Here is a 26388-nt window from a genome sequence, read left to right as displayed (position 1 = left end):
TGGTTACTGTTCTCCAGGAAATAATATTTCAAATACACAGCTGTCCCTTGGAATCTGTGGGGCACTGGTTCTAGGACTCTTGTGGGTACCAAAATTTGTGGATGCTCAAGTCCCATATACAAAGTGGTCTAGCACCGAGGGCTGACTGTGTAATCATCTCCAGATTAGCTACCAAATTTTTTTTATATTTAAGATGTGGGGGACAGAAATTAACATCATTTTACGTACAGGTATATTTACCAAGCTCTCAATCTTCTAAAGATTTAGAAGGCTCGAAATGTAACAAATTTAATATCATTTAAAGAATTTCAGGAATCTTAGTTTTAAATTATAGAAAACATCACATCTAATTAACTTCTATTACATACAATTTAAAGAAATACCTTGAGGTGTGTAATTCATGAATTAGGAAGTAGCAGTTTGATTTTCCAATTTAAACTTTTAATTTAAGCCCTGAATGCAATTCTATACAGAATTTCTTGTTCCTTTTCATTTTATACAGATGTTGGAATTTGTTCACACTTTTCTCTTATTTTCATTTAAAACATACCTAATGTTAACTTACAGATACCATGAGTCATACTTTTAGTATCAAAATAAAAAGTTTTATTTATTTAAAAATGTTAAAAACATGATTCCTTTAAGAAAAAAATTCTTACAGTTTTAAATCCATAATAGGATTCAGAGCAATGTTTGTCAATGTTTGAACCACCTGGGGTCTTCTTTAAAACTAAATTTTGGGTCCACCCTAGAGATTTACTGAATCAGAATCTCTAGGATATGGTCTAAGAATGAGTTTTAAAAATTCTGTCAGGGCATTGTTTTTATACTAATGTTTGAGAGCCACTGATTCAAAGTGAAAACCAAGATGTGACCCTGGGTGGTTTCACTAAAGATAGAAAATAATTTAGGGAGTCCAGTCAATCCCATAATGGTCTGTAAGGTAATCTAAGACTGCTGATGTGCTTGACAAAGCATTAAATATTCTTTTTTCCTGCCTCGAAGTTATCTTTTCCATCATGTACATTAAATGTTGATGGAAACACATATAAGGAGTTCCAAGTTCAAGAGCAATGTCAACCCAGTCCCAGATGCATTTCAGTGGGGTTTCCTCATATCCAGCAAATATGGCCGGGTTGGCTAAGAGTCCTCTTGCAACCATCACACCTATAAATTAAAGCACATCACGTTTGTCCACACATTAAGAACTCATGGTTATGGGGTCAAACTCAATGAAACAAACTGAGAATATTCAAAAATAAAGTATTATTACAAGGTTTCACAATGCCCTTGTATTAGACTAATTCTTATTAAAGGATTCATTTTGGTATTTTTTATAAACCAATTAAGTGTAAATGAACTCACAAGACTTTTTTTCTTATATTTTAAAGACTTCTACATTAAAAAATTAGTTTTCCGGATTTTCTTAAGAGTAAATCTGGATTGTCATAAATTGGGTTTGCTTGAAGTTTATCTGCATTCTCTCATCCAGCAATAGGTATCACAGGGCTTGGTATGCCAAAGTTGAAGGGGATAATGAAACTGCATAGCAGTCTGGGGTTTCTTTGGCTCCTATGACCACTCTTGGATTCACGAATTCTATAGGCTCTAGTGGTCACTAACTGGATGAGATGGTGGCAGAGAATTAACTGAACTAATTTACTCCAATTAAAATAATCTGTTGTTTCTAAGTAGATGGATTAACATCATTTTAGTAAATTGCTTGGCTTAAATTGGTAAAACAGGAAAATATGGTAAAACAGGAAAATAATTAACATTATTCTCCCACCCCCACTTTTTAATTTTTCTGCTAATTAAAAAACAAAAAACCTAAAGTAATTATTTCTTACCATCTGTCCCAGTAATATGCCACACATTTTCTGCTTCTTTTAAGCTTCTGATGTCTCCATTAGCAATTACAGGTATAGACATATTTTCCTTAATTATTTTAATGGCCTCATAGTGAACTGGCTGATGCCTTTCTTCAACAGTTCTTCCATGGACTGTAATCCAGGAAACCCCTGTCGCTTCAGCCTTTCGACAAAGATCTACAGTTCTTGTAAGGTCATCATGGATCCTATAATTTCAAAATCATATCTATCTTTTCACAGCACACAAATCTTAATGCTAACATCAATAAACTAAATAGAAAAATATTTCATCTGTTACATTATTTAGTTTAGCTATGCTATATCATATTATCACCACGTGCCCCTATCAGTGAGGTTTTGTTCAGGAATCAGTTCCCATTCAAGACCCTGAATTTAGCTATTTCACTATCGATAACAATAGGATGACAAATAACTTTTACCCAGTGCTCCTCTCTTTTGGCTTTGATAACTGAAAGATTCATCAAAGTACTGTCACAGATGCACTGAAAGGTGCTATCTTAATATTTGCTGTGCATGCTCCAATCCGCAAGTGGGAGAATTATAATAATTTATCTTGAGATTTGTTTTTAACCTGTCACCAAAAGACTAATTTTTAGTTTATTTTCTTTTCACTGTGAAATTTTAGTGCAAATATCATTCCTATTTTCTACTCTTGGTATCAGGAATGTCTCTTAGCATTAGTTAATTAAATAGTACATGGAAAAAGTTGTTTCTCTTGGGAGAGAGTTTTTAATAATAAAGGGATATTTTAATTTTTCTTTAAAAATGCGAAGAAGAAATTGTTTTGGATTATAAATAAAAATTATGGTATCTATTCATTTACTAAATGTTTTGTTTTAACATTTTCATATACTAGATGCCTACTTACTAAGAGTAGACATCTCCACACCTTCAGACAAAAGGAATATTCTTTTATTTCCTGAGTAATGGACTATCTTGTCAGTAGATTAAAATATTATCTTTACCTTATTTTAATAGATACTGAAAATCTGGGATTTTCCACTTGATTTCTTACTTGTTTCACCATGTCTCGAACAAGCTCTGGATTGTTTATTAGGCAAGCTCCATAGCCTTCTGCCAATGCCCACCTTCATAAAGTAAATACAACAACAAATAAATTGTTATCAGTTGGAAGAGAAGATACAATTCTAAAAGCAAGTAAGTGCATTTATTATTTCTCTACCTAGCAACCTGGAATGGAACCAGATTTTTAAAATTCATAGATCCAACACTTCTAAGTGTATTGAGATTAGGAAAACATGTTCCCAGATCAAGAAATACTTAGGGGAAATGGTTTTCACTGGCAAGTGAGAAAATTAAAGTTCATTCAACCAAAACAGATTTAAGTATTTGTAACTGCAATTACTTCAGATTTTTTTAATTCCAAATTTGATGTTCATTGTACATAACAAGAGGTTTTATTAATCTTAAGAGGAAAGATATTTTTGGCTTACAGCATTCCAATACCACTAAACAGCTTACTGAACTCTCCTAATGAGTATTCAAATATATCTAATCTGATTTGGATTATGCTATACATAAAACCTTGATTTTATTCTTTGAACACATTTTGAATTATTGACAGATAATCTAGTACAGTGCCAGGAAGGTAGGGATGTTATCGTCAAAATAAGTACATCCTATCAACACCCAGTTACTCAGACTCAACCAAATAACTATGGTATAGGAAGAAAAGGTAATTATAAGAAGGTTTTCTTATAATTGAAATTAAGTAAGAGAAAACAAGTGATCTCCCAAATCATAGAATCATAGTGTTTAGAGCAAGTATGTCTGACAGAGCAGTAAAAATACATTTTAGGGATTGCCATAAACATCAGTCTCACATAATTACTTATGGATGAGGTTCAAGGCAGATCCACACATAAAAAAAATTCTAGTGGTGAGGTGAGACAAAAACTTGTCAAGGGTCTATATATTGTTGTAGCCATCAGAAAATATCTTTGCATGTATGTTTCTAAATAATATTTCCTTATTTTTTCTTGCTTCTTATTTAGAGCTCAAGTTCTTTATCTCTATTTTCCTTACTTTTTAATTTTTGGAATACCAGAATGATAGTTTACCATGTTCACATAGTTTTTCCTAATCTTTTTGAAAATTCTTCCAACTTCTTTGAGCTTTACCTCTGAGGACAACCACAGTTAATGTCTATTCCATTCGCATAAGGACAGACTATACGAGCAGCATCAGACAAAATTCTTGCATCATTAGCAGCAAACTGAACAATCAATGGGCAATCACCTGATAAAACAAATAGCTCAACATTAAAATTCACAGAAACACACACACATGCACACGAGATACCAAATTCTAATGTCTGTACAGGATAAAGTAACAATTTTTAGCCTAAGAAGCATCTGTTCAAACAAGATAGCATTAAAATAATTTAAAATATTTTAAATTACATGCAATTTAGATTTGGTACAAATTCAAATAGGAAAAAATTTGATAAAATGAAAAGTACAACACTCTTGCCAAACAGACCCCTTTCCCAAAGGTGGGAATTAGCTTACTGCATTCTAGAACAATTTTATGAATACCTATAAAATTTAAGCAAATGTGAACACTCTATGTACATTGCTATCCATATTGTGTTTTCCCCCGGATGTATCTGGGACCTGTATTCAGACCTATTTTCCTCTTTTTAGTGGCGTATTCCACCGTGATGGGTGGACCATAGATTATTTTTCATTTGCGGCTCTTGCAAACAATGCTGCAATGAAGATACTCCATATACATGCTTTTGTGAGTATATTCATGAAGTAAATTCCTAGGAGTATGTATAACTGCTGGGTGGGCATCTAACATTTTGAAAGACATTACAAAATCTTCTTTCAAGAGTTTACCAATATAGATATACACCAGTGTGGATGACAGTTCTGATTTCCTTACAACTTATCCTACACTGTATACCCAACAGCATATTTTTTTATTTGTAGCCTCTCTCTCCATATTCTTTGCGTAGTTCTCTATGTACAATTTTTCTTTTAGTTGCTCCTTTTTTCATATTATTTAAATTAAAAAAAATAAAACAAAGAAATTAGCTCTGCTATCATAAACATCAAAAATATTATAAATATTTTCCCCAGTTTTTCATTTGTCTTTGAGAATATCTGTGCTCTTTTTTTATATATAAAAGTCTAAATTTTAACATAGCCAAATGTATCAGAGCTTTCCTAGGTTTTAAAGGACACATTTTTCTCATCTTTGGGTGTTATAAATTCTGAATAGATGTATTTTAATTTTTCTAAAGTTTTTTTTGAGGACTACCTGTATCAGATTCACTGGGTGTTTACCAAAATGCAGATTTCTGGGTATCGCTCTAGTTCTACTGACTCAGAATTTCTATGGCAATCCACTGATTTACAGGATTATCTAAGGGATAGGAGAATTTGCTTTTTCCTGAGGATGTAGGTAGGGTGCTTTCTCCTTTGTAACTCAAGAGAGTTATAAAATTTCAATCTAACAACCATTTATTGGTCAAATATATTTTCAATGCTGTGCTAGAAGCTGAGGATACAAATCAACAAGAAAGAATTCCAACCCTTAAGAAGCCCACAGTCTAGTGGGAGAGACAGGCATGTGAGGAGGAAATTACAGTACAGTAGGATTAAGTACAACAAAAAGCCGGGGCTTGCGAGACAGGACATGAATGGAGGGTGATTAGGCAAGTTCCTTGGTCACAGTTTTAGAGCATTAAGAAGCATGAACTGTCCTTTCCCAGGGGGATAGGGATGCGGGGATAGGCCTGACTAAGAAGGACATTCTAGGTAGAGAAGTGTGAGGGCACGTTCAAGGACTTAAAATAACTTAGTGTGTGTGTATATATATATATATATATATATATATATATTTTTTTTTTTTTTGTGGTATGTGGGCCTCTCACTGTTGTGGCCTCTCCTGTTGTGGAGCACAGGCTCCAGACGCGCAGGCTCAGCAGCCATGGCTCACAGGCCCAGCCGCTCCACGGCATGTGGGATCTTCCCTGACCGGGGCACGTACCCGTGTCCCCTGCATCAGCAGGCAGACTCTCAACCACTGCGCCACCAGGGAAGCCCCAATAACTTAGTATTTTGAAGAATAAAGTTGGTGGGCCATGGAGAGAAACTAATGGAAGATAAAGCTGCAGAACACGTATTCAGAGGCCAGATCATGAAGAACGTTCTATATTGTCCACACGTGCTGGAATTTTACTCCTTAGGTCAGTGGCTCTCAATCATTAACAAGCTCAGAATCACCTGGAGGGCTTTTTAAAACACAGATTGCCCGACACATACCCAGAGTTTCAGATTCAGTAAGCCTGCGGTGGAGTCTGGAACTTCCATTTCTAACAAGTTTTCAGATAATGCTGATGTTAACTGGTCTGGGAAATCACACTTTGAGAACCACTCTTTTAGGTGATGAGAAGTCTAAGGAAGATTGTGAGCAGGAAGAAGTGATCAAATTTACATTTTAGAGAGGTCACTTGGGGCTGTCTGGAGGGTAGTTTGAAATGGGATAAGACTGGAGGCAGTGAGATAGGAATCTAACCCAATAGTCTAGGTGAGAGAATGGGGCTGACTAAAACTTTGATATATTATCCATAGTTTACAAGGTACTGAATAAAAACATATTTTTAAAAATTTATAAAAACCGTAAGAAACTGAAAGATTTAAAAATAAAATCTCCGAATTGTGTTGTCTCTGATTAGACAAGAGTGTTGAGTTTTGTTGTTTTGTTTTTAAAGTTTTACAAAGGCAGCAAACTCTAGCTTTCACATACCTTGGTTTGTGGTAAATTCACTGTCTCTGGCTTTTATAGATCTGATAAAATCAGCAGCAACTATCATTGGCGTATAGCACAGATCGCAACTGTATTTTCTTACCAGTGTTCTAAAAGCCAACCTGAGAGCATATAAAACTTTAATTAGGCATTTAGAAAGCACCATAATCAGAGTTTAGTTAATTATTAAATATTTAATATTTATTAGAGAAAAGTTCTGCCTATGGGAAAGTGCAGTAGATGTACTCTTCCCTATCCCTCCTGCTTAGTATAACTAAGAGCTCTGGATATCATATACAAAACAAACGTAGGGAAACTCTGAAAGGCGGCGAGAAGAGAGCAGGCAGGCTAGTGACCTCGGGCAGGACCTAAGGAACAACAATGGTGAGTTCCCTGGGTTTTCTCGTTGCCTCAAATATCCCAGATTTGAAGCTGAAGAAGCTGGCAACCTGGAAATAGCAATGGGTGCAGACAAAAACAGTCCCAGCAAAAGCCTGCTCTCTAGCCAAAGCACCAAGAAAGGGGCAGCCTAGCAAGCTTTAAAATAATAATGGCTCTACTCCAGCCCAACACCAGCGAAAAAACTGTGGCCCTCACCTCCACAAGCGAAAGTCGAGTGGGGAGCTTACACTTGTACCGTTCCAAAGCTGTCACAAAGTTCTCCAACACCCCTCCACAGTGGTGTTAGAGAAGGCCAGGTAGGGAGCTGGGACTTTAATCCCTGCCGGCCAGTAACAAGGAGGGTATCAGCGGAGACCATCTGGGGAGCCTGGAATTCCACACCAACCCTGCAGCAGTGAGGTGCCCTTCTCCCTTTCTCTGGGAGTAGTGTTAGAGAATGCTTAGTGAAGAGCCAGGACTTTCATCATTGCCCAGCAGTTACCAGGCCACCCCCTGCATGGGGAGCTGGAACTCTCACCCCTGCTCAGCAGTAATGAGGAGCCTCGTGCCCCCGGGGTGTCAAAGGAGACCAAGTGGAAAACCTAGGCTTCTACCTCCACCTGAGAGTAATGAGGAGGTGCTTTCTCATCCTTCCCCTGCTGTGGTGGTGTCAGAAAAAGCTAGTTAAAACAGAAGTTTCAATATTCAGAATCAATCACTGTAATCCATCACATTAACAGGCTAAAGAAAAAAACCCCACATGATTGTATCAATTGATGCAGAAAAAGCACTGGACAAAACAGCATTCATGATTTAAAAAAAAAGCCTCTCAGGAAAATAGGAATAGAGGGAACTTTCTCAACCTGATAAAGAACATCCACAAAAAATTCTACACTTAATATTACATTAGGATCTTTATATATATTTTCTGTAAGATCTTATGGAAAAACCCAAATGAACTTTTTGGCCAACCCAATTATAGGTGAAAGAATACTTTCCCCCCAGATCAAGAACAAGGGAAAGATGTCTGCTCTCATCACTCTTATTCAGTACAGTGCTGCAACTTCTAGTCAGTGCAATAAGGCATGAAAAAGAAACAAAAGGCATCTGATGGAAAGGAAGAAGTGAAACTATCTCTATTTGCAGATGACATGATTGTCTACTTTGATAGTCCTAAGGAATTTGTAAGAGGGACGTCCTAGAACCAATAAGTAAACATAGCAAGTTCACATAATGTAAGGTCAACACACAAAAAGCAATTTTACTTCTACACACCAGCAATGAACACATGGACGCTGAAATTAAAAGTACAATAACTGGAGTGTAAGCCTTACAAAATATGTACAGAAAATGTACGTTGAAAACTATACGACACTGATGAAAGAAATCAAAGGAGATCTAAATAAATAGAGAGACATACCGTGTTCATGAGGAGACTCAACGCAGTAGAGAATTCAGTTCTCCCCAAATTGATATGCATTTTCATACAATTCTTATGGAAAATCCAGCAGGATTTTTTTGTAGGTATAGAAAAGATCATCCTAAAAAGTTATTTGGAAAGGCAAAGGAACTAGAATAGCTAAAACAATTTTGAAAAAGAAAAGTGGGATTTATTAAGTTTACTTAATTTGAGGACATTATATAGCTACAGTAATCAAGACTGTGGTATTGGTAGAGGGACAGACACATAGATCAAGGGATTAGAACAGAGAATGCAGAAAAAGAACCATACAAACATGCTCAACTGAGTTTTGATGAAGATGCAAAAGTAATGCAATAGTGGAAAGACAGCCTTTTCAACAAATAGTGCTGGAGTAATTAGACATCCACAGGCAAAACCAAACAAACAAACAAACCTCAGCCTAAGTCTCACACTTAGACAGAAATTAATTAAAAATTATGAACTTAAATGTAAACCATAAACTAAAAGACTTTTAGAAAAAACATAGGACAAAATCTTTAATATCTAGAGCTACAAATATCTAGAGCTAAAAATTTCTTATACTTGACAACAAAAGCACAATTTGCAAAAGGAAAAACTGATAAAATGGACTTCATCATTAAATAAAAACTTTTGGTCTGCCAAAGACCCTGTTAAGAGGATGAAAAGACAAGCAACATGCTGGGAGAACATATATGCAAGCCACATATCTGACAAGAGTAGTATCTAGTATAGAGAATTCTCAAAACTCCAGAGTAAACACAACAGTAACAACAACAAAAAAAACAATCTGATTCAAAAATGGGCAAAGGGCTAGAAGAGACATTGTGCCAAAGAAGATATACAAATAGCCAATGAGCACATGAAAAGATGCTCAACATCACTAGAAAAATACAAATAAAAATCACAGTAAGTCACATCCATTAGGATGGCTATTAAAACAACAACAAAAAAACCCTGGAAGACAACAAGTGTTGATGAGAATGCTGAGAGACTAAACTCTTGTGTACTGCTGGTAGGAATATAAAATGGTGTAGCTGCTATGGAAAATAGCAGGGCAATTCCTCAAAAATTAAAAATAGATTTGTCATATGATCTAGCAATTCCACCTCTGGGCATATACCACAAAGAATGAAAGCAAGGTTTCAAAAAGATATTTATATATCCATGTTCACAGAAGCATTATTCCCAAGAGTCAAAAGATGGAAGCAACTCAAGCTGGGATGAATGGATAAACAAAATGTAGTATATACATACAATGGAATATTATTCAGCCTTAAAAAGGAAGGAAATTCTGGGTCTTCCCTGGTGGCGCAGTGGTTGAGAGTACGCCTGCCGATGCGGGCTACGTGGGTTCGTGCCCCGGTCCGGGAAGGTCCCGCATGCCGCGGAGCGGCTGGGCCCCGTGGGCTGTGGCCGCTGAGCCTGCGCGTCCAGAGCCTGTGCTCCGCGGCGGGAGGGGTCACAACGGTGAGGGGCCCACGTACCGCAAAAAAAAAAAAAAAAAAAAGGAAATTCTGATACATGGTACAACATGGGTGAACCTTGAGGATATTATGCTCAGTGAAATAAGCCAGTCTCAAAGAGACAAATACTGTCTGACCACTTAGATCATACACATACCAGGCAGTTGGCAGCATGAGGACTCAAGCCCGGACCCTGGTCCCAAAGCTAGGCGTTTGAAGATCCCATGTGGTGGGGTGGTCTTACCTTTAAGAAGTCAGAGCATAAAAAGGAAATCACACCTAAGCTCATTAACCATTTAACAATACTTACTTTGAATATCGCACCATTGGGGCGCAGACTTTTACCAGCTGCCCAGAATGAAGCATTTCTATTGGATCATTTTTTCTTTCTTGACATGTTGTGGTTTGCATGCAGTCACTCTTCATGAATACAGATTTGTTTCAAATCTGAAAAAGATAACCAGTTTGCGTAGAGAAAAGGCACTCACTTTCACTTGATGAATCCCATCATTCTTACAATTTCAATTGCCAAGAACACGTATTTTTCATCAGGTTTTGTGGGCTTAGGAATCTTCTTAGCTTCTTTTCACAGTATCGAATAGGATACTACTGAATTCTGCCTCTATTTATAAATCACAGATAGTTTTCAGCACACTGTGCAATTATGACATTTATATTCTGTACAAATTACCCTTGTTCAAGTCAAACACTAACAGTTTTGAATTCTATACTTAACCCACTACTGTAACATTTTCTGCTCAAATTTATAAATGATCAGGATGTGGAAAACCACAAGATATCTTCCTAGAATACATATTACGATTTTCCATGTTACTTTTTTAGATTTTACTTTGTTTGGCATTGATTAACCAACAAATTTGATTTGAATAATTTCATATATAGTACTGTGTATGTCTGGCACTTTGAAATACCTTGTTTTATCCAGGAAAGTTAAATGGCAGTAACAGAACAACTTTAAGTAGTCAGCATTTCAAAAGATGTACTGGTTTATTTATTTATTTATCTAACATCTTTATTGGAGTATAATTGCTTTACAATGGTGTGTTAGTTTCTGCTGTATAACAAAGTGAATCAGCTATATGTATACATATATCCCCATATCCCCTCTCTCCCATCCTCCCTATCCCACCCATCTAGGTGGTCACAAAACAACGAGCTGATCTCCCCATATATAAGAATATGTTTACTCTTATTCTCAAATCCTATTCTTTTTATTTGAATCAGAAGGCAAACAAACATTTAATTATTATTTTTAAGCATTTAAATGTTTCATGAACATCGTTTCATGAAAATCTCAATTGTAATCACATAATTGCATAGTAAATCACTATTATACCCAAAGAGGGAGAAGTGATTAAATTAGGCGATTCCTGTGTTTTATAGTTGCTATACTGTACTTAAAATCCTATCATTTCATAGTGTTGGCTGCTTTCCATATTCCAATTTTGGCCTTACCAACTTAAAAATATATATGGGCCAACTTCAGAAAGGTCTAATTGCTCCACATGCAATTTCTTGTTTGGCTAATCCTGAAAGTACTGTTATAACCTAAATATAAACCAATAATTTCAATTTCCTTAGGTAGAATGTACAGGTGGAATAAGATAAGCTAGTTCTACTGATCACTGTTCATCACTTTATCACTGTTACTGTTTAACTTAATATTTAGAGAGTTAATAGCTTATTTTTTTAAACAAAAGTTCATGATTAGAAAGATGTAAGCCACCTACATAGGTAAAGTATAAAGCAAAAGAAAGGTAGTCGCCTTTTCATGAATCAAACCTGTCTCATCTCCCTTGCATTCCAGATCCTGGTTATGCCATCACAATCCATCCCTACGCACTCAAGTCAGAAACTTGGGGCTTGTCCTTCACTCTCCAACTCCTGCAGGTGTGTCAACTAAGTGGTACCTTTAATTAAACCTTGAGCCCATTTTCACTGGCTCACAGAGTCTCTGTACTCATAATCCCCCATCCTGATGACTCTGACAATCTTCTTGGAATCCCAGTTGATCTTATTTTTATTCATTCAACAAATATCAAGTTTCTGCTACATGTTGGGAACACAGATGAAAATATATTTTCTGTGTCCTTGAAAATGTATTAGACAAACTTACACAACACAATAATGCTAATACACTCAAACACAATTTAAGCACTGTAGAAATAACTGTCTAGAGAAGTGAGGGAAGTCAATAATGGATGAAGGGGGCTTCCCTGGTTGCGCAGTGGTTGAGAGTTTGCCTGCCAATGCAGGGGACACAGGTTCGTGCCCCGGTCCGGGAAGATCCCACATGCTGCGGAGCGGCTGGGCCCGTGAGCCATGGCCGCTGAGCCTGCGCGTCCGGAGCCTGTGCTCCGCAACGGGAGAGGCCACAACAGTGAGAGGCCCGCGTACCGCAAAAAAAAAAAAAAAAAAAAAAAAAAAAAAAAAAGGATGAAGGAAATCTTGAGCTGACACTACATGGGAGATGGGGAAGTGTCCAGTTACAGAGAACATGTAAAAAGCCACAGCAGCATGAAAATGCTTGATGTTTTCAGTGAACCATTAACAACATTTCAGGATTGCTTGAGTTGTAACTAGACTAGAAAGGGCATGAGAGGGCCTATACACCAGGTTAAGATATTTTAGATTTTAAACTGTAGGGCCTTGGTTCTCAGCCATTTTTCCTCCTCTGTGGGTGATTTTACATATGCACTCAACATGTTAACTTGTGCAAATGACATACTTCCATGGGCATATATTTTTGTGTAAGTTGTTTGTCTCTCCTTGTATACTAGTTGTAATGGAAAAATTTTAGCAGAGAAATGACATGGTCAGATTTCTGATTCAGAAAGATTTCGATGGAGGGATTAGGGCTGTTGGTAAAATATCAGTAAGGAGCCCACTGTAGTAGACCAAGCCGTGTGTAATGAGTATCTGACCTGGGACTCCAGGAATGAGGATAGAGGAAAGGGAACACATTTAGGAGCTATTTAGAAATAAAAATAAACTAGCAAGACATTTAGGAGGTGGAAATCACCTGATGACAGCACGTGTTGTGTAATTAAGAAAGAATTCTAGGATGATGTGTACACTTCTGGCTTTAGAGACTGGGCGGATGGCCATTCCAATCAATGAGACAGAGAACCAGAAGGAGGAACAGGCTTTGGGAGGGAAACGAGTCCACGCTTGGGCACACTGAAGTTGAGGTGCTCAGGGGATTTCCAGGTGGTGATGCCTCATAACTGGTTATATAGATATGGTACTAAAGAAAAAGCTAGAGATAAGTCTTTAACCTTTAGGTAATATGTTGAAACTAAAAACATGGACAAAGTACTTATGGATGCCATATCTTGTAGAAATCCTTAGAAGCACCAACATTTAAGTAAAAGGGGGAAAAAAAGAATGTAAAGGAGACAGAGAGATGAACTCTGGAGCTGGGAGGAATAAATCTGAAACGTGATATTCAAAAGAGAGGGAATAGTATTACGAAGGAGGGAGGGGATAAACATATTAAACATCACAGAAGAGTTAAGTAAAGACTAAAACGTGTCCAATGGCAACTAGGTCATTGTGACTTTAGCAAGAATAATTTCACTCTTATTCATTCTTTTTTTTTTTTTGCGGTACACGGGCCTCACTGTTGCGGCCTCTCCCGTTGCAGAGCACAGGCTCCGGACGCGCAGGCCCAGCGGCCCTGGCTCACGGGCCCAGCCGCTTTGCGGCATGTGGGATCTTCCCGGACCGGGGCACGAACCCGTGTGCCCTGCATCGGCAAGCGGACTCTCAACCACTGCGCCACCAGGGAAGCCCTTATTCATTCTTTTGTTGTTGTTGTTAAATAATTTTTATTGTTCTTCTTCCTGCTGGTTATGCAGGCAGCCACAAGTGGTGCATACATGACAGCTTTCCCTTCAGGGCTTCATGACTCCACTTTAAATGAAGTTTTCTTTATTTTCACATTTCCCTCTTTTGATCAAGATCTTTCCTCAAAAGCATTGCTGATCAAGAGTCAGGTTGTCCATATTTAGTGGTTTTTGTCCCTTGGTACCAGGAAGGGCGTTTCCTGGTTGTCACGTCCCACGTCAGAGGGAAAGTGCATAGCGATTGGAAACCACTGAAGCCACATTTGAGTAACAAGGAGGAGCATGAAGAAGAACACTCAGGAATTTCCCATCTAAAGTCTACATTCCATCCAGGTGGTAAGCACTGGAGGTCATCTTGAAGCACTGAGCTAGAGTCACCCTATTGAGTAAGCTGTTTCTACAAACGTTTAACAGGCAACAAGTACAGAGCTTGAAAGTAATTATGCAAAAACAGTAATTATGCAAGGCAGAGTTAAAAGCAATATGACAAGTCCAGTTTGTATGATGGTAGCCAGCTAAATAGATCAAAAGACCATAGAGTATCAAGGGGAATTTGTTGTAACCAGTGCACTTGTTCCCTGACCTTGTGTAACTGAATTTCTACCTCTCCAGAGGTATTTATCCATGTGCAACAGGTAGTACTTAATTCATTCTTGTAGTCCCAGTACATGAAACGAAGAAGGCCTCCCTTAATACATATTTGCTGAATGAAAAAATCAGTAGTTCTTAATCTTGGTTGTACATTAGAATGATCTGGTGAGATTTTAGGAAGCAGGATGCCCAAACCATACCCCAGAGCAATTACATGTGAATCTCAGGGCGTAGGATGCAAGCAAGCATCAGTGATTGTTAAAGCTCTCCAGGTGATTTTAATGGGCAGCCAAGCTTGGGAATAAACAAATCCACGTCCTCCAAGGCACCTGGTAATACTGTTTGTTTAAATGGGTTTCTACCTACCTATTCGCTCCTCTGGGATAAGACAGGGATTGAGTCTAATGTTTGTACACTCATGCTGGTACATATAGTAGAGACTCAAACTCTTCATTGAATGAATGAATATTATGTAACTTTTCTAAAAATTTTCAATGTAAAAGCCAGGGAAGGAAAAACAATCCATAATTCAAAGATAATACTTATTCATCATTAATATTCAAAAATTATTGAAGTCAAATTTTGTGTTTTATAGATAATGAAGCCTAATGTGAATCTCAGCACACTGCCCTTGGCGATTTGTGAGACCTCCATTCAGAACATTCAATCCTATTCACACCGTGACTGAAATCAAAGTATATTAGGGGAAAACCTCTGTGACAGAGAGAAAGCATAATGCAGTGTAGTGAGACATACTTGCTTGAGTTGCTACGGGCATCCAATATGTTCGAACGGCATTTGGCACAGCTAAGTACTACTATCACATTCTCGAAAATCCGTTAGCTGAATCAAGAAAAACTTTAGCTCTGGCACTGGGAAAAATAGGTTCCCTGCATACATACTTACTGTACACGAAGGAAAAGTTAACGTTTCTTTTTTACGTTAGAAATGCTTAACCTTCTCGCACACGTGTGGTTGACCTGTTAACTTACTAGTATTTATCGTGAGAGAAATACAGGTGAATACTGCCGATGTTAACAGCGGAGAAGCTATAACGGGAACTAACCTGATGATTTTACAGCTCCAATACTGTTAGTTGAGAGATGGAAAATCCATCAATTTGTGACAAGGAAAAGTCTGGCGTCGCTCAGGACTGAAACTAGGCGGTAGAAAAAGCCTAAGGTCACTGTCTGATGGGAGGGTAGCAGAAACTGAGTCCCACTTATCTATTCCTGGTTCAGTCTTCCTACTTAACCGACTCTCGGCTCTCCCTAATTCTCCCCACTTTCATCCCTGGCAACTTTCCTCCCCAAGCTTTTCCCGCCTGCCTTTATCCCAAGAACGCGAAGCAAGGGTTGTGATAGATACAGGTGGGTAGCTATTAACGCCCGCCAGTTGTGCTTGTGGCGTGCACACGAAGCTACCGGAAACCTCCGTTCTCTTCTAGTGCTTCCATCGAGAGGTCCCATTCTCAGGTTAAATACTTGCTTTAGAGGTGAGCGCTGCCGCCACGTTCCGGCGCTCACCTGTTCTTCCGCCCAGGGAACGCCGCCAGCCCCAGGAATGCGGCGGGAGACGGGAGAAAGCGCCGGCCCCACGACCTCAGCTTCCCTGGTGCGCTGGGCCCTCGGCGCCCACCTACTCTGGGCCCCGCGCCGTTCCCAGCCAGGGTCGGCACACCAGCTGCAGCAGATCGGAATCTCCAAGACAGCCGGGTGGGCGGAGCTGGCGGCGCCGGGATTCTGCGTCATGACCTGGGCGGGGCGCGTCGCTGCTGACGCCATCTCCCCGGCACCTGCCAACATGGAAGGTGGCGACGGCGGCCTCGCTCTGCCTGGCCGTCCGACTCTGGGCTCCGGAGCGGCTGCAGCGACTGTCCGGGAGCTCCTGCAGGACGGTAAGGAGTCGGGGTCTGGCCGGGCCATGGGGTTGGGGGATTGTCCTGCTCCGCACCTGGGCCCAAGTGTGGACTCAACCCTTCGCTTTGCGGAAAGTTTTCCTGTCTCGGCGTGACCACTCCCCTCCGCCCGGCCCCCTGGCGTCTGGGTGCTGGCCTAGCCAACTTGTTTCTCCAGGAGTTGCTGTCCCCTTCCCTTCCGGGTGTCCTGGGGACACCTGATTTCTGGAGGCTCCTCATTTCAACTCTTCCCTCCACGCTCCTGGGGTTTCGCTGATGTCCCGAGTTCCCGCCCTCGGTGACCCACTGCTACCGCAGTGCTTGACGAAAAGGTGAAGCGTTTGATTCCATGAGAAGTGTAAGACCTAGAGCAGATTACAAGCGCTTGATGAAGGGGGTCTCATTTTTGGGTAGAGTTGGAAACATCCCCCTGTTAATACCCTGTTAATAAATTTTTGGACTGCACAGGTGGCCCCACTTACAAGCTCGCTTGTTTTTTTTTTTTTTTTTTTTACAAGTCGTTTATCCACAGCCATACGTGGGGGAGGGTTGGGAGCATTCGTTCAGGCTGGGATTAACTATACGTATTGAATATAGCAATCAAGTTTATTGATAGTTTTGGATAGAAGTTTCTAGAAATAAGAGGATAAGTTAGACATAGTATATTTGAGAAGCACATAAAATTGTATTAATGAAGTTAACATGCCCCAAACTTCTTTTCTTTCAGAGTAAAGTTCAAATTTCTAAGATCCTTCTCACCTGTTCTTAATTTTCTTCCCTAATCTCCATCACGTTCAACCTTGTATTAAAATAATTAGTGTACTTAATCTTTTCTACTTCATTGTAAAACTCCTTTTTATATTCTGCAGAGTTAATAACAGTAACTTGCCTACAGTAGGTGCAGAGTAAGTGGTTTTTAAAAATTGAACATCACAGTAAAGAAGCATATGCACACATATGTAGACCCAAATAGGTTCTAAACGAATGAAATAAAGTTCTAAAGTACTGTTTGTTTTCTGTGTTGTATGTTTTATTATTGCCCTTAATTCCTTGCCTTCTGATTATAATTTACATACTTTTGTCAAAAGTTACTAATGATGTTTTCTGAACTAGATCATGTTCTCTAGGTTAGGATCTCTGGCTAATGCATCTTTGTACCTTAATTTAAATTCAGGTTAACCAAGTTTTGAGCTCTGATATATACGCAATTCCCACCCTCAAGTAGCTCACCATTTTGGTAGGGGAAATAGCCCTGTAGAGTTAGAAAGGTAGGCACCGTAATATAGTGTTGTAAGGGTAGCAGTAGAATTGTATACGAAGTAGAACATGAATACAAAAGAGGATGATAACTGGGAGTGGTTTAAGGGAGTGTCAGGAAAGGCTTTCTAGATGGAGTTGGTTTTGAGGTGTAAATAGGACGTTCCCAGGTGAAGTGAAGGAAACAGTACATGCCGCGCATGGGTATTTATTTCAGTTGGGTGCATTCCAGCAATTGTAATCAGTTTTTGGAGGGTAAACAGTCCTCAATTCTGCTTTCTGTATTTTCCTATTTAGTTCTCTTTCCCATCTTCCACAATAATTATTTAAATCTACTCTTTTCGAACCACTCCCTTCAAGCTCGACAAATGGTTTTCAAGTTCCCTAAAAAAAAAAAAAATCTATTAGATATGCGCTTCTTCCATTTCTTGCGGTTAAACGTATAAACTAAGCCTGAACCTGCAGTCATTCTTTCTTCCTTCTTTTCTGTTGTATTTTCAATTATAAAAGAAGTGAAGTCTCCATTCCCTCCTAAGGACAGTCCCTCCCCTTGGTGCTCTGGATTTTCTTCCTGTCTCCTCAAGGACCCAGTTACCCTCATTCTATGCCATTGAAATCGCTTTGCCAAGGTCTCCAGTGACTTTCTTGTGGATAAATCAAATGGACACTGTTTCAGTCTTTCTTACTTGAACTTATGAAAGGGTTTGAATGTTTTATTGAAATACTTGCCTCATGTGGCTTGTTCCATTTTTTTTTTTAATTTCCTAAGTCTCTAAGTGTTCTTTTTCAGCTTTCTTTAGGTGCTTGTCGTCTTCATTTCGCCCCTAATTCAGTGGTTCACTCCACTCTTCCCTCCCACAACATTCCTAAGGAATTAAACATTTCCATCAGTAACAGTGATCCACTGTGTCAGGGGTCTGCCAGTGATAGAGGATAGGATTGGTCAGCAGATGCATAGTTTGAAATTTTGTGAGGTGTTTCTGATGTGCCTCCTATAGGCATGAGAAAGCTAAAAGAGAAGCACGAAGGACAGTCTGTCTTCAGATGCCAAATCCAATGGCCAGTATTCAGCCTTTATTGCGTTTGATCTTTATAAGACCTTTGACACTACTGACTTTCTTTAAGCTGTCCCTTTTGGTTTTTTGCTGTTCTCTCCTGTTTTTTTTCTCTCTGAACACTTAATTTCTGTGATTGCTTTCATTTCTTTTATCTACCCCCATATTTTGGTGTTTTCCTGCTTCGGAGCTCTGTCGTTCCCGTTTTCCTTTTTTGTGCATTCTAAAATGTCTTCCTAAATCATCTGGTCTTTTTTTCATAGTTTGAAAATTAATATGTATACAAATATACACATATGGCCCGTACTCCTCTTCTGAGCTATAGAACCACTCTCTACTGGACATTTCTCTCTTGACAGTGAACAAGCACTACTAATTCTACATATAAAAATCTACATATGAACAAATAGTATAGGTTCTGCACATGAAAAAGTAAAATGAATTTTTTTTTTTAACCCCTCTCCTCTAACCTTTTCCTCTGGTAGTCTCTGTTACCATTAATTGTATGTGGTAAGTTAGATGTGTGCTTGTTCCCACGTAGGTTAGATGTGTGCTTGTTCCCACGTAGGTTATCAGTTCCTTGGAGGCAGGGGTACATTCATGTTCATCTTTATACAAAGATTTCTGGTGGACTGCTTTATGCAAAACTGAATTCCCTATGTCAGTTAATCAAGAAACTTGGGAATCATCCTTTAATTCTTGGTTTACCTAATCACCCATCTTTCAGCTTGTCTGTAAGTCCTATACATTATGGTGTCTGAATATTTGTCAAATTTGTCACTTCCTTTACAGTCTTACTGCTACTATCTTAGTCTTCATCCTGTCACTTAGGCTGTTAACATAACACCTTACTGGCCTCTGTGGCTCTATTCCATGGGTGTGTACATAAATTAGCGTCCTGGGAAAATAGAAGAAGCCCTGATTTTGTAGTGTATGCTAAATTTCATGGTGTAAATACCCTTACCATGGTCAGTTTTTTTTTTTGCCGTACGTGGGCCTCTCACTGCTGTGGCCTCTCCCGTTGCGGAGCACAGGCTCCGGACACGCAGGCCTAGCGGCCATGGCTCACGGGCCCAGCCGCTCCGCTGCATGTGGGATCTTCCCGGACCGGGGCACGAACCCGTGTCCCCTGCATCGGCAGGCGGACTCTCAACCACTGCGCCACCAGGGAAGCCCCCATGGTCAGTTTTAAGATACCTACATGTGATGTCAGCTGGCTCACAGAATTCCTGAGAGATTAACAGTTGGCTCTCAGGATCCAATCCGAGCCAGCCCCAGCGCACCACCGCGTGGCTAATCCCTTTTCAGTCATCCTCCATACAGCTGCCAGAAACTGTGCTACAACACAAGGCTAACAGAGCTCTTTCTTGGCTTTAAAAGCTTAAATGGGAAATAGTCTGAACATTTTGAATATTTTACCAGCCTCTTTTCAAACTGCACCCCAACCTTCCTTTGGAACCTCAAATCCTATCATTCTTTACCCTTTCTGCCCAAAACACACTGTGATCTAGACATACTTAAGTCAGTATTATCCTTATTCCTCAAAATATGCCATTATGTTTGCTGCCTCTAAACCTTCCCTCTTGGAATAGCCTCCACTTGTCTGCCTGACAGGATCCTTAATTCTGAGAACTACTTGGCAAACTCGAAGGAAATGGGGTTCTCAGAATTAAGGCCAAAGTAGCAGTTTCCTTCTTTCAGTCCACTACACTTTGAGAGTAGTCAAGAATGAGTCTTTGCTCTTAGCAGAATGATACTTCCAGCTGATACATAGATTAATTCATGCATTCAACCAGTATTGAACACCTGCGATGTGTCAGGCATTGTTCAGGCTCTATGGGTGTGGTAGTACACAAAGCAAACTCATGGGGTATACATTATAGTGGATATAGACAATTGAAGTTTTCTTATAAGTACTCTATTTTATAGCTTGTTAGTTTCATAATCTCTGTCAAGGCAGTCTTACGTATATCTACCATATGGCTAGGAGATAATTGTTTATGCCTACATTGACTTCACTTCTGTGTATCTATTTTTCGTTCATAATTCTCTCCACTTTCCTTTCACCCACAAATTTGTGGATTTCTGTACAGAAAGGTATCTTCTTAACATCTAGCATCACTTCTTGTTTTAAAATTTTTATTTATTTATTTTTTGGCTGTACCGCGTGGCATGCAGGATCTTAGTTCCCTAAGCAGGGATTGAACCTGTGCCCCCTGCAATGGAGGCGCAGATTCTTAACCACTGGACTTCCAGGGAAGTCCCTTTTTTTTCTTTCTCTTACGGGTCTACTTTCAACATGGTTTCTCTTTCCATTTATTTATTTCACCCATAAATCCAAAATTTCAGTAATACCTGTAAGTTTGCATTTGCCTACTTCTATTAAAATTTCAGATTCACTTTATTATAACAGTATTTGTGCATCAGTCTGGAGATGCTGGAGACCATAATTATCAAATACAGTCAGTTTTCCTATTGTCATTGTCAGTGACCTTGTTTTCTTGTGTTAAAAGCTGTGGTTCGTAGTTTTTTTTTTTTTTTTCAATCTTTTACTCAGTATTTTCCTTTTGACTCACTGATTAAAAACTAGCTTTTAGGAATATGCATAGTAGTCCAGAGCGTGGGCTCTGCAGCTACACTGCCTGGGTTCAAACAGTGAAGTTGCACAAGTTGCATGTCCTGTCTGTGCCTGTCTCTTCACCTGTGAAACGGGGAGAATGATAGTTCCAACAGGGTTGTGTGAACATTGAATGAGTTAGTATGTATAAAGTGCTTATATCAGTGCCTGACACGTAGTAAGTTCTTAGTGAATTTTACCAGTCTCTTCTGCTGTTGCTACCGCCTCTTCTCATTTACAACAGAAAGCCTTTTCAGTATTTTCTGGTGTATAGAAAGACCTCAAAATATGTTAACTATGATTATAATTGTTCTGTGGTTTAATATCTGTGGTTTGGTGCAGTGTAATTAATAAGGATTTTTTTCTTATTTTTTTTCCCAGAGTGTTATAGTGATTTTTTAAATGAAGACTTTGATGTAAAAACTTATACTTCTCGATCTATTCATCAAGCTGTAATTGCTGAACAGCTAGCAAAACTTGCCCAAGGAATCAGTCAGTTGGATAAAGAACTGCACTTACAGGTAATTCCAATTTTCTGGATCATACAATTTATTCAACGCAGAGTGATAATATATCATTTTTATAATCCTTTTATTATTTAATCTAAATGCATATTTACATGAACAAATGTATATTTTTCCAAGTATATCTTTGAAAAGTTTTCTGTAAACTACTTTTTGTTATTTGAAAAATGGATATACCCATCTCTCCAAAACCTTTTATTCATACTTTGTTTTCATCATCTTAACTGATATGGAGAGAGTATAGGTAGGCAAAAAATAGGATGTCTTTGATAAAGATAATAGAAAATAGAATTTTGGAAGCAGAACAGTGTGAATAAGAAAAACTGGGATGTTCCCACTAGCAGTTCACACTTTATGAGCACAAAATGTAATATTTGATGAAATTACAGAAAGTTGATAAATTTGTGGTGGATAGAACACAATGAGGGGAGTTAGGAGATAGGTCCAAATCTCAGTTGTGCTGTTAACTTTCATATCATGTAATGCCTTTGAGTCTTGCTTTTTTTTTTAAAAAAAAGGAAAAAAACCTATGGAATGGGTTGGAGTGAATAAGGGGGAAGAGGAGATTGTAGTAGAAAATCTTGAAGGTTCCTTCCTCTTCTGCAATTCTGTGATTTTTTTTTTTTTTTTTTTTTGCGGTACGCGGGCCTCTCACTGTTGTGGCCTCTGCCGTTGCGGAGCACAGGCTCCAGATGCGCAGGCTCAGCGGCCATGGCTCACGGGCCCAGCTGCTCCGCGGCATGTGGGATCCTCCCGGACTGGGGCACGAACCCGTGTCCCCTGCATCGGCAGGCGGACTCTCAACCACTGCGCCACCAGGGAAGCCCCAATTCTGTGATTTTTATAGGGTGGTTTTATGGTGTACTTTCTAGTGTTGCCTTTCTTTCTGAGTAGGCACTTAAATATTTAAATGAATGAACAAATTGCATGAATAAATGAACTATTTTCCAGGAAACCTAGATCTGGTATAATGAGACACGTTCCCTTAAGTTTTTCGTGTCTTACTTTATCAATTAAAAGAGCAGTTTGGGGCTTCTCTGGTTTCGCAGTAGTTAGGAGTCTGACTGCGAATGCAGGGGACACGGGTTTGAGCCCTGGTCCAGGAAGATCCCACATGCTGTGGAGCAACAAAGCCTGTGTGCCACAACTACTGAGCCTGCGCTCTAGAGGCCACGAGCCACAACTACTGAGCCCATGTGCTACAACTACTGAAGCCCGCGTGCCTAGAGCCTGTGCTCCGCAACAAGAGAAGCCACCACAATGAGAAGCCTGCACACCGCAACGAAGAGTAGCCCCTGCTTTTCGGAACTAGAGAAAGGCTGCGCGTGGCAATTAAGATCCAGTGCAGCCAAAAATAAAAATAAATAAAAAATAAATAAATTCAGTGGTTGAGAGTCCGCCTGCCAATGCAGGGGACACGGGTTCGTGCCCCAGTCTGGGAAGATCCCACATGCCGCGGAGCGGCTGGGCCCGTGAGCCTGTGCGTCCGGAGCCTGTGTTCTGCAACGGGATAGGCCACAACAGTGAGAGGCCCGCGTACCGCAAAATAAATAAAAAAATAAATTTATTAAAAAAAAAAGATAGAAGTATATACTATAGACAGTTCTTTAAAAAAAAAAGAGCAGCTTAGTTCAGACTGGGGTGACTTTTAAGGTCAGTTTAAAATTCTGATTATATAATTAGAGATCAATACTTATTGAGAAACATTTATAGGACAGTTTTAATTGTCAGGCTTTGCTTTAGGCTGTGCGGATAGAAAAATGAAAACATTTCCTGGCTCTCCAAGTATTCACAGACCAGTGGCAGATACAGACAGAAATAATGACAGGCAAGTGATGCCTTTTTTAAATAGAATAGTACAAAGTGTCTGTGGGAGCAGGGGAAAAACCCAGGCACTTAATTCTGCCTAGGTTTCTCAGGGGGTAGCTTTTTGCAGGAGCCACCTGAAATTCTTTCTGCCTTTTTGTGGTTGGCATTTTCCTTATTCTTTGCATATAGTACCTTCTCTGAAGGAATCAGTAAAAACTTAAAATCTATTTAACATCTCCTAGAGGGGGCAAGTTATGCTTACAGTGGTTCTGGATGTAGGGTGGAGGAAGTCTCTGATTCCTGGTATGAGATCTAAACCTGCTACAATTGTTTTTCTGCAGAAGCAAAATTGGGATAATGCTAACCAAACCAGTAAATAAAATATAATAAAAATAATTTAAAATATCATTGAGATCGGGGCTTCCCTGGTGGCGCAGTGGTTGAGAGTCTGCCTGCCGATGCAGGGGACACGGGTTCGTGCCCCGGTCTGGGAAGATCCCACATGCCATGGAGCGGCTGGGCCCGTGAGCCATGGCCGCTGAGCCTGCGCGTCCAGAGCCTGTGCTCCGCAACGGGAGAGGCCACAACAGTGAGAGGCCCGCGTACCGCAAAAAAAAAAAAAAATAAAATCATTGAGATGATTAAAATTACAAAATGTACCAAAGTATGTGTTAGTCAGGGCTTTAGTACAGGAAGCAGAAACTGCTCTAGGTATTTAAAGCAGGAAGATATTTCATACAGAGGATTGGATAGACAGCTAATGGAATGAGTTGAAGGATCTACCACAGGTGCAACACAGAGACCTGGAAGCTCCTGCTGTTACCTGCCATGCCACTGCTAAAGTTCAGCTTCTGGGTGCTTGGTAACTGAACTCTGGAATGATCTACAGGGCTATCTCAACTGTCTCTAAATCCTCAGGTCTCAGGACTTTGCTTACTAGCTGAAACAGTAATGGGAAGATAGTTTTCCTCTTTCTTCTGTCTTCTAAGTCTGTTGGAAAGGGGAGTCTATGAAATTGTAGTTTTAGGCTTTTCAACATTTCCAGAGTATCACAAGGGACAAAGAATAGAGAATTAGAAAAATATTCATCTTGTTAGGATGGACACATTAATGACCATATCAGTGGACTGGGGAGAACTCAGATGTCTTCTGGATAAGAGACATAGGAGTCCAAAAGTAACACTTATTTTAGATATGTGATAGAGGAACTTGGTAGAATGACAAGTGACGTGTGAAACAGGACAAGGTAGAGGATTTAGGCATTCCATTGAATGAATCTTTGCTGATTAGGAGCTTCAGTTTACAGACTAGACATGAAACTTCTTATTCATTTTAATAAAGGGTACAAAATAATAAGGATTCCTGCATTGTTCTAAAGATTTGCTTGATTTCTTGGTGTTTCTAGGACTCTTTTGTGTGTAGCCTTTAACTCTTAACTTTTATGGGGTTTTTTTGATATGACTATTCACACTGCCCTAATTTTCTTAAAAATACCAGTCTTCTGCAGGGAAGAGGATTTGCTGTGACATTAGGAAGCTGGAAGCAGAGAGATGTTTAGGGAGGCGCTGACTCTGCTTTATCTTTCCAAATTAGAATGTGGTCTTGATGATGCTGAATTAAATGCAAGAACTAAAAGAACCGATGTTTGAAAACACTCTTTAAAAGGGAAGCGTGTATTAATTAGCATGGCAAGAATTAGCTGGTTTTTGTTTTTCAGTTTGGGCACAACTCGTCCTGCACATCCCCCTAGGATACCATGGGGCTAATGAAAAGACATCTTTGGCTCTGTGTTGAGCTATAGCGTGTTTGTGTTCCCACCAGTCATTCAGCTCAAACACACCTTTATACCCTGTATTTTTTGTATCAGCAAAAATTTTTTGCTGATACAAAAAAATTTTTTTTAATTTTTCCCACTTTCCATAAAGAGAGAGCCCTTCAATTCTACTTTGTGGTTACAAATTAAAATACTTAATACTTGGAGTGCTGATTATTCATTCTTGATTTTCAGGTTGTTGCAAGACATGAAGATTTATTGGCACAAGCAACTGGGATTGAATCTTTGGAAGGTATAGTTCCATTAACTATTATACATTGTACAGAGCTAGCCCAGGGCTTGGAAACTTCTTCTGTGAAGGGTCAGAAAGAAAATAGTTTAGACTTTGCAGGCCATACTGTCTCTGTTGCAACTACTAAACTCTGCTGTTATAGGGTGAAAGCAGCCAGGTAATATGGAAACGAATGTGTGTGGCTGTGTTCCAACAAAACTTTAATAAAACTTTGCTGACCCCTGAGCTAAACTCTCTGGGTTTAAATCCTTGCTTTCCCACCTACTAGAAGTGTGACTTTGGACAACTTACTTAACCTTTCTGTGCCTCAGTTTTATCTATAAAGGAGGAGTATTAATATGTACTAATATGTTATTTAGAGGATTAAATGAGTTAACAAAATGCTTTGAACAATTCCTGGCACATATTTAGTGCTTTTATAACTATTAGTTAATTAAAACAAATAAGCAGGGGAATTCCAGTGGTTACAGTGGTTAGGACTCCGCACTTTCACTGTTGTGGGCGCACATTCAATCCCTGGTTGGGGAACTAGGATCCAGCAAGCCGCGTGGCGTGGACAAAAAAAAAAAGAAACAAAAACAAAATCAACTCCACTAAAGTAGTGGAAATAGGCTTGAATTCTTTCCTATTTCTTTGAAATGCTTTTCAAAAATGAAAGTATAGTAGAATGATAATACATTGGATTTTTATTATGAACTCTCTTATTTTCGTTTGACTACATCTTTTATGAATTTGTCATTCTCT

General features: G+C 39.2%; 2 protein-coding genes across 7 annotated transcripts in view; one reads left to right on the top strand and one right to left on the bottom strand.

The window, feature by feature from the left end:
• Positions 1 to 457: 457 nt before the first annotated feature.
• On the bottom strand, positions 458 to 16139 carry DUS4L (dihydrouridine synthase 4 like). 5 transcript variants are annotated; one of them, XM_060157288.1, is made up of 8 exons: positions 15908 to 16139; positions 15486 to 15578; positions 10270 to 10406; positions 6672 to 6793; positions 4034 to 4151; positions 2858 to 2980; positions 1851 to 2077; positions 458 to 1167 (listed from the first exon to the last, which is right to left on the bottom strand). In XM_060157288.1, exons 3-8 carry the CDS (start codon positions 10383 to 10385, stop codon positions 908 to 910), a joined length of 966 nt encoding a protein of 321 aa, XP_060013271.1. In that variant the 5' UTR covers positions 10386 to 10406; positions 15486 to 15578; positions 15908 to 16139; the 3' UTR covers positions 458 to 907. The 5 variants fall into 5 exon arrangements, with proteins under 5 accessions (XP_060013271.1, XP_060013269.1, XP_060013270.1 ...); XM_060157286.1 differs by having other exon boundaries at positions 15946 to 16139; XM_060157287.1 differs by lacking the exon at positions 15486 to 15578.
• A 57-nt stretch (positions 16140 to 16196) lies between these two features.
• The window catches only part of COG5 (component of oligomeric golgi complex 5), a 283326-nt gene continuing 273134 nt past the window's right edge, over positions 16197 to 26388 (top strand). The window contains exons 1-3 of one of the 2 annotated variants that reach the window (XM_060157278.1): positions 16197 to 16316; positions 21627 to 21766; positions 25587 to 25644. In XM_060157278.1, the coding sequence (XP_060013261.1) occupies positions 16223 to 16316; positions 21627 to 21766; positions 25587 to 25644 (292 nt within the window). In that variant the 5' untranslated portion in view covers positions 16197 to 16222. The remainder of the gene's footprint in view (positions 16317 to 21626; positions 21767 to 25586; positions 25645 to 26388) is intronic. The other variant, XM_060157277.1, reaches the window with a different exon arrangement.

Source organism: Lagenorhynchus albirostris, chromosome 8, assembly GCF_949774975.1.
Source record: "Lagenorhynchus albirostris chromosome 8, mLagAlb1.1, whole genome shotgun sequence".
In the NCBI taxonomy this organism is placed as follows: Eukaryota; Metazoa; Chordata; class Mammalia; order Artiodactyla; family Delphinidae; genus Lagenorhynchus; species Lagenorhynchus albirostris.
The sequence above is the reverse complement of the archived record's forward strand: the minus strand, read 5'-3'. Positions and strand labels throughout refer to the sequence as shown.

Coding starts and splice junctions, on each gene's coding strand:
- DUS4L (XM_060157288.1), bottom strand. CDS start 10,385: ATGAAGAGTGACTGCATGCAAACCACAACATGTCAAGAAAGAAAAAAT. Junction 6,794..10,269: donor CCAATGGTGCGATATTCAAA/GTAAGTATTGTT, acceptor ATATGCTCTCAG/GTTGGCTTTTAGAACACTGG. Junction 2,078..2,857: donor TCAGTATCTATTAAAATAAG/GTAAAGATAATA, acceptor TTGAAATTATAG/GATCCATGATGACCTTACAA.